An 8,653-nucleotide genomic window follows, 5' to 3' on the forward strand; every position below is an offset into this window, starting at 1 on the left:
TTGTGAACATTGTCAATCAAAAAGCAAACATAACGATATTTGAAACGCGTCATCACTACGTAAGTATCAGGTATTGTGTTTTGTCGTTTATAAAATGCACAGATGCACAATTCTAAAGGCGGAAGAGTTTATTTCTCGTATACGCTGACAATGTGAATCAATGAACCAAAAAAACGTGTGTTTCCTCGATAAAACGACACGGTGCAGCCTCCTACCAGTAGCTTGTGAGATAACATAGCTTTAATGTTTCCGCACTGAAGGTTCTACAACAACTGCCCCTGAATCGGGGCACACACTCGGTTTTCTTGCTTCTTTCGGGCGAGAGTGTTCTTATCGCCGGCGTCCGTGTTTGGGGGCATCGCCGCGACGTGCAGGCGCAGACGCGGCGCCGACCCGTTTCACCCCCCCCCCCCCCTACGCAAATTGGAGTCGTCAAGGTTGAAGACGTTAGGGGACCCGCACCTGGCGTCCAAGGCGAGTGGTGTAGGGCGCGAGCCTAGGCGTTGCGGGCTGTTGTCGGCGAATGACGGGAGGCGTGCGGGGGTTGGTAGGCTCCTGGAAAAGAATGTATGATGGCTTTAGGTGGTCGATGGAAACGCGTACATTCTTCCCACTGATTTGCAGGGTGAATGTTTTGTCGTCGCGACAAATGACTTTGTATGGTCCGGAGTAAGGCGGTTGGAAAGGTGCGCGTACGGTGTCGTCACGCAGGAAGGCATGCAAGCATGTTGCCAGGTCCTTAAACACGAACGGGGTCGGCTTGGTGTGGCGAGCCGCTGGTGAAGGGCGTGCCGCTCCCATTGTGCGACGGAGTCTAGCGACAAAGTCTGCAGGGTCCCAGCTGATTACATGAGAGGTTGTAGCGGATAGGAGTTCTCCAGATAGGCGAAGCGGCTTCCAGTAGACGAGTTCCGCGGGCGTGGCTTGAATTTCTGGCCTGAAAGTTGCACGCAGACCAAGAGCGACGGCGCAGAGAGCTTCGAGCCAGGTTGAGTGATGGTGGCACATGATGGCTGCCTTGAACTGCCGGTGAAACCGTAAATCATCCCGTTGGCGCAAGGGGGGTAGCTAGTTGCCCATGAACGCTCGAACCCGGTGGAGAGCCCGAGGAGCCTGAAGAGTTGAGATTTGAATTGCCTTCCTTGATCGGTTGTGACTCGACGAGGAGAGCCGAAGCGTGATACCCAGCCGGAGAAGAACGCTGATGCGACGTCTCCTGCGGTGATCCTTTCGAGCAGCCACACCTCGGGCCAACGAGTGTAACGATCGATGGTGGTGATGCAATAGCGGTAAGGGCCGGCTGGTGAGAGGGGGCCAATGATGTCGATATGGACGTGCTTGAACCGTTCCGTCGGGAGGGGGAATTCTCCGAGTGGCGACGTGACGTGCCGGGTGATTTTGAGGCGCTGGCATTGAATGCATGTGCATGCCCAGGTGCGGCAGTCCCATTGCATTGAGGGCCACACGTACGAGGCGTGTAGAAGCTCGGATGCCGGGATGACTGAGGTTGTGTAACTGGTTTAAGGGGCTTTGGCGATGCAAACAAGGGACGTATGGTCTCACTCGTCCTGTTGATATGTCACAGTAGAGAGCGTCCATTAACCCAGGGATGGTAACTTTTTGAAGTTGAAGGAAAGGGCCATTCTCGATGAGCTGCTGGAGTTCGGTGTCCGTTTTCTGAACTTCGGCGAGGGCGTCGGTTGTAACGGTTGGTAGCTCGACAGCCGAGACACGAGAGAGTGCGTCGGCGACCATGTTTTTCTTTCCGCTGATCTGGTGGATATTTGTGGTGAATTGATCGATGAAAGACAGCTGGTTCTGTTGGACCGGTGGAAGTTTTTCGCGGCGTTGCGAGAAGGCGTAAGTGATATGTTTATGGTCAGTGTATATGGTGCAGTGCTGTGCCTCGAGGATGTGGTGAAAGTGTTGGACTGCTTCATAGATGGCAAGAAGCTCTCTGTAGTAGGCTGCCCAGGTCGTCTCCTCAGGGAGCGAAGTTGCATCGCCGATGCTGCCGGAAGGTGGAGGCGGCTTCGGGGAAGAGGGTTTCTTCGAGAAGAACGCCAAGGGGCGCTAGTTGTTTCTCACACGCTGCATGAAAGAGGCTCCGACGGTGGTGCTAGAGGCATCTGTGAAAAGACCCAGGGGCGCCTCTGGCTTGGGCTGGGAGAGCAGCGTAGCGTTGCAGAGGGCAGTTTTGAAGTCTTCGAACGCTTGCGTCAGGGCTGGGGTACAAGTGACAGGATGGTTGCCACGTTAGCCGGCCAACGCTTCATGGAGAGGGGCCTGATATGTGGCCGCTTTAGGCACGAAGCGCCTGTAAAAGTTGAACATGCCCAGAAAACGGCTAAGGTTTTCGCTGTGGCAGGCGGCGCGTAATTTTTCAGGGGCAGGATGTGGTCAGGCAAGGGTCTAGTTCCCTCTGAAGAGATTTCATGGCCAAGAAACATGACGACGGGGGCGCCGAGCATGCTCTTCTGAACGTTTATGAGTAAGCCGTGTTCGTCGAGACGCTGTTACAGTTGACGAAGGTGTTGGCGATGTTCCGTTTCGTTGCGGGAGAAGATTAAGATGTCTAGGTAGACGAAACAAAAGTTCAGGCCGCGGACGACGTCGTCGATGAAGCGCTGAAAGGTTTGCCTCACGTTGCGGAGACCAAAAATCATGAAAGGGAATTCGAATAGGCCGAAAGGCGTGATATTGCGGTCTTAGGGACGTCATCCGGGTTCAGAGGAATTTGTGTGTAGGCCTTTACGAGGTCCACCACTGATAAGATAGTGCTGCCGTCTAAGCGGTGTGCAAATTTCTGTATATGACGGATGGGGTACCTGTCGGGAACGGTGCGGGCGTTGAGGGCGCGATAATCTCCGCAGGGGTGCCAGCCATTGGTCTTCTTTGGTACCAGATGAAGCGGTGAGGCGTAAGGTCCCTTAGAGCGGCGGGCAGTACCTTCGCGGAGCATGGCTTCGAATTCGGCCTGTGCAGTTCGTAGGTGGTCTGGGGCTAGCCGACGGGCGCGGCATGAAACCGGGGGGCCGGGAGTAGTACGAATGTTGTGCATGGTTGAGTGGCGCACCTCTCACGGACACCCGCTAGCTCAAATCAGGTCGGGAAATTCTGCGAGGATGTCATGGTATGGCGACTGGTTCCCAATGGTGAGTGCCTTGACGTTAGGCTGTTGGGTGGTCGCACGTTGGCCCGGCATGGAGAGGCCTGTTGTAGCGTCGATAAGTTGGTCATATCGGCCGTCAGAAGATTGTAGTACGCCAAGAAGTCGGACCCGATGATCGGCTCTGCGACGTCGGCGATGACGAAATTACATGGATAATCTCGACACAGGCTTTTGAAGTTGATGTTGAGGCGGAGCGAGCCGTAAGTCTTGATGGTCGAATGGTTCACCATGCTGAGCTCAAAGGACGTGCAAGGACGCTTGTCACGCAGGAAGGTTCGGGCAAAGCAACAGATGTCGGAGCCACAGTCGACGAGGAACCACCGCTTTGCGACTTGGTCGGTGACAAATATGCGACGACCTCTAAGTTCGCAGCTCGCGGCCGTCTCTACGGGCTGCCGTTGAAGTTTCCCTGACGTCCAGCTGCGCAAGGTGGTTGACATTTCCGAGCTTTGTCCCCGAAGCGGCGATGGTTGTAACAGGGGCCGTTATTACCGTGCAATGAAGCGGCGTTGTTGTCTTGGCTTTGGGAGCATTTTTGTGGACGCAGCTTCGGGCTTTGATCTAGGCGCCTTTGAATTGAGTCCAGCTGACGGGTGATTTCGTCGACACGAGGCGCGAGCTCGCTGCTGAACTGTCGAGTGTCAACGGCGTTGACGGTGAGAGGCGATGCTGGCAACAAAATCTCGACGACTTAATCGGCGATGTGAGAGAGCTGGTCCAGCGGCAGATTCGGTTGCACCTGGAGGATGGCCTGCGCATGTGAGGGTAGACGCTGAAGCCAGATGATACGGAGGCGGGAGTCGTCGACTGGGGTGCTGCCCAAGAGGTCACGCATGTAACGCAGGAGCTACGATGGCTTGCGATCACCGAGTTCTTCGTGCTGGAGTAGATGACGCACCTTCTCGTCTTGTGAAGGTGAAAGCCGGTGGATCAGTTCTCTCTTCAGGTGTAGGTAACGGTCATCAGCCGGGGGATTCGCAAGTCTATCGCCGGGGGATTCGCAAGTCAGAGTCAAGATGGGTGACGACGTAGTCGTAGCGCGTCCTGTACTGGGTGATGCATGCCGTGGAAAACTGCGCCTCTACTTTAACGAACCACACGTCAGGCGCCTCTGCCCAAAACGGTGGAAGTTTGACGGTGACGCGACAGACGTCCGTGTCGGTGGCCGCCGCAGCAATGGAGGCGCCCGAGATGGCAGCGACTGCTGCAGCGAAGTTTTGGGGGCCGTGGCCCAAGTGGGGTGGTGCACGGTCGTCAGACGAGAGTGCTTAATATTCATTGCGCTGCTGCGGTTGCCGAAGCTGCTGCTCTTGGTTCTGGATCACTTGTTGCTGGGCCTGCAGTTGCTGCTGCAGTTGTTGTAATTGTTGTTGAAGGGCAGCAAGGGTTTCCTCGTCGGCCATGGCGGTGTGGTACGTTCGTTTTCCGGGTCACCAGATGTGGGATAACATAACTTTAATGTTTACGCACTGAAGGTTCTACAACTGCCCCTGAATCGGGGCACACACACAGTTTTCTTTCTTCTTTCGGGCGAGAGTGTTCTTATCGCCCTCGCCCGTGTTTGGAGGCATCGCCGCGACGCACAGGAGAAGAAGCGGCGCCGACCCGTTTCTCCACAAGCTCTTTGTTCTAAAAAACTTTATTTCTTCCTATTACCGCCACAGAGTAACATAGTAAACTCTATGTTACCATGGAGACGTAGGTGCAGTGCTGGTAGTAGCAAACGCGTGTTTCGTAAACTCAGTGTTTTGAGAATTGCTGTGTGCGCCACTTTGGGCTGCGACGCCAAACCCAAGATCCTTTGATTTCACTAATAACCAGGAGTCGACGGTTACCAAAACATCCAGGTGGGCCAATTATTTTGGAGTCTTATCTACGAAAAATATCGATGAGTGCGAGAGACACTGCTGGGCCTTGGGCCTAGCAGCAAGTATACGAACGCACGATTGCCCCTCAAGCCATGTCGACGCAACATCTGCAGCCCATTATTCATGGCTACGGCCTGGAAAGTATGCAAGTTCAAGAAATCCAGCTGGCCGCTCCATCATCGGCCAATTTTCCCCCTCATTACAAGGGTGTAGTTCTATAAATGCGTTGCAACCACGTACACTCCTTAAAAAATAGTATTGCTTGCAAACCTTGGCATAGTAGTGGTTTGTCACATATGTCGCAACCCTGGTAGTAAGTGCAGTTAGTAACGGCGAGGGTGGTAACAGTCATTACTTTTGGCGTTACTAACAGCTTTAATAACTGTTACTTTACTAGCCGTTACCACCCATGGGCAGTAACTTTAGAGGTCTTCAAAAAATAAAAGTTGGACGCGATACTACCGTACTCATTTAGCCACATTATTTCCCCATTGTTAACAATAGTTAAATTATGTCTCGTTACTACACAACTTTTGGTAATCTTGCATGACATGTGAACGCGAGCAGTACATGTGTTTAGAAAGAGTGGGTAACGATTTAGAGTACTAGGTACTCTACTATGGGAGAGCTTAAAGCCGTCCCTCTTCGGGCGAGGCAACACTCAGGGTCTAATGCTATCGGAGCAGTACATAGCCGTAATATCGTACACTGTACTGCTACATTGAGTGATCGACTCGCGCAGTTCATATAGCCTGTACTTTAAGATGCATTTCTGGCACAGGTGAGCACTCATTTTTCAAAATGAATCATAATAAATGCGAGCCTAGAACACTATAGCATACTACCTGACTATGCGTCTTTGAAGACGCAGCACATGACATTTAATCAATCATACTTATAAAAATGATGTACCATATCTATTCATTATGAAAGTGCAACAATAATGCATTAACTACAACGGTCGAAAGAAGGTACCGAACTCATTACCATAGTCTCAATGCATTGATTTGTGGGATTTAACGTCCCAAAACCAACATATAATTATAAGAGACGCCGTAGTGGAGGTCTCCGGATATTTCGACCACCTGGGGTTTTTTAACGTACACCCAAATCTGAGTATAGTCTCAATGCAGTTGAATATTTCGCTTCACTAATATATCGTTGGTTAGAAGGTAATAATATGTTCTGGGGTTGAATGTGCCAAAATCACAATAATATGAAACACGAGGTAATGAGAACTCCTGATTAATTTTGACTATCTTGTTAATTTTGGTCAGCTTGTAATGTCAGTGGGTTGTAATTTACTAAGTTTGGTGTAATTGCCTATTACAACGCGTGAATCACTTTATTATGGTCCGTAACCTTACTTTTACGTTGTGATAATAGTATAATACTGCTTACATAACTAGTTTCGTAACTTAAAATAAATGTTTTTCTTTATCCCTAGATATCTAATACGTCTCTTTTTCGTTTAAAGATGGTACGTAAAAAGGACATCTTTCATGAATCATTAGAATATCAGTTTTTAATTTAGGTTAGATAGTTCATGGCCGGGTAGCAAAAAGGTAGTAACCGTGCAAGAAAGTAACGGCTTCAGTTACTACCTGTTTCATTCTAGTTACTGTTTACTAACTTTGGTAAACAGGTAGCAAAACCGTAGAAACTGTCTCAGGTAGTAACTGTTTACTAATGTAGGTAGTCAACAAGTTGCGAAAGGTTAGTAACGGTTTAATAAAGGTAAATACCTATTTGCTTTCAGTTACTACCTTTTTACTAACTTTCTTTATGACTGTAGGCACTCACACCACCTACGAATGCGGAGACGTTGACAACCACAAGCTGTGCTACAGGAGCTATTTGCAATCTTTGCGGGGGTGGACCCTGCAAAAATATAGGCGCACCCCGCTACACGCGTCACAAGACTTCCGATAAGCACGTAATGAAACTCAGGCGAACTTGCAACTTGAGGCAATAAGTATAGAGGCAAAGGCAGCATTGGCAACGCCATACGGGCAGCCATCTCTCAATGTAGAGTCAACGCAGAAGCAGACCCGAACCTGACACATCAATGCAGCCTACACCAAGTGTAGAACTTTTCTTTGGAAACAGAATCTGACCGTCATGGGCTCCAGAAATGAGTGTGTGCTGCGCATTTTCCTTAGCTTGGAACAGCTGTGATTGACCGACAAACTATCAACGTGCAAGTCAACCTCAATGCAACAGGCAACATGGGCAAGGGCGCAATCTAGCTGGCCAACACATTCACCATAGATTACATTCTGGAGAACACCACCTCGGCTAGCAACCCAATCATCGGGGACTGGAGGCGTGGCTTCCCCAATGTAGTGACGCTCTCCCAAGTCTCTTCTTCCTCAACGAAGCCGCCTTATTGCAAAAGTATAGGAAAAGCAATGCAGTTTGTGCCATCTGCGAAAAGCCTGGAAACCAAATGGACGTGTGCCCCGAGCCCGTGCCGAGAACCGAACGATATGCGCTCTGCGGCAAAACGGGGCCGGACGTGTCGCTACCATGCGAGTGCCATCTAATTGTCAGCTCTGTGGGTGGTCGCACGCTACCTGCTCTCGGAACTGCCGGCGCAGATATCACCAACCTGCAGCCTCCACCAAGCCCTCAGGCTAGCAGGCTTGGCCAAGCACGCAACCACAGCCGGACACCATCTGGCAACCATGCATACAACCACAAGAAACAGCAAGAAAGCATCAAGGCGGCCGCTTAGTGACGCGGCGCCACGCACTTTCTCCATGGAGAGAAAGCAAACAATGCGCGTGGCATGCTGTGGGTCCTCTCTTCATAGGGAGAGAACGCGTTGACATGCGCTGGCACGCTGCATCAGATGCGTGTGGTCGGGTCTTAAGAAGCGTTGCACCTTATAATGTTGCACCTAAAATAGTTGTGTATGAGCCATGCCGGCGCGAAGCTTTCCGTGCTCTTAGTTTTTCGATAAGACTAGAGCTCCTCAACATTTTCTTCTTGTGCTCTCTCTTCCTCAGATGAGAAATCATACCTACTAACACATCTTTACACACTACATCACTGTTTCTATTATGTGCAGTATACGATAGCCCCTGAAAAACTACAACAGTATTCGGACGTCTGACCTGAACGCGACAATTGCCTTTCAGGTATTGGAAATCCCTGTGTTCCTTCTGGGCTTTGTCCAGGTCCTTCAGAGTGCAAGGAGTCCCTGTACTGTGACCCGGACCAAAGGGCCTGTCTTCCTTTTCCGATGCCGCCCTCTGAAGAGATTCGAGGCTACAACGACACCCTCCATTCCATACTACTCGGACCAGCCCAGAAAGAGCCACGGAAGCCTAATCCCGTAGGCACTGTCAAAGTGATGAACAATGCTTAAGCGTAATAATTTCATGTTAACCGAAAATGTCCCAACTAGGTGACAAATGTTCAGTATAGGCTAAACAGCCAGCAGTAAATGAAGAAGTGCTGTTTCCGAAGCTGAATCATTTTTTTAGTTCTACGCACTATAATAACCACTGCACGATTGTGGGGCTCGCCATAGTAAGTGCTTGGCTTCATGGTATTTAAGACCATGGCCTCTGAGATGGCGGGCTCACCATGCGCCCGTCATCTCTGA

The 8,653-nt window shown here is 50.6% G+C and overlaps 1 protein-coding gene across 1 annotated transcript in view; it reads left to right on the plus strand.

The window, feature by feature from the left end:
- LOC119183243 (uncharacterized) overlaps positions 1 to 8,440 on the plus strand; it is a 56,295-nt gene extending 47,855 nt beyond the window's left edge. Inside the window, exon 3 of the mRNA XM_075875851.1 lies at positions 8,184 to 8,440. Coding sequence (XP_075731966.1) covers positions 8,184 to 8,413 — 230 coding nt within the window. The 3' untranslated portion in view covers positions 8,414 to 8,440. The remainder of the gene's footprint in view (positions 1 to 8,183) is intronic.
- Positions 8,441 to 8,653: the final 213 nt, after the last annotated feature.

Source organism: Rhipicephalus microplus, chromosome 10 (assembly GCF_043290135.1).
Source record: "Rhipicephalus microplus isolate Deutch F79 chromosome 10, USDA_Rmic, whole genome shotgun sequence".
Lineage (NCBI taxonomy): Eukaryota > Metazoa > Arthropoda > Arachnida > Ixodida > Ixodidae > Rhipicephalus > Rhipicephalus microplus.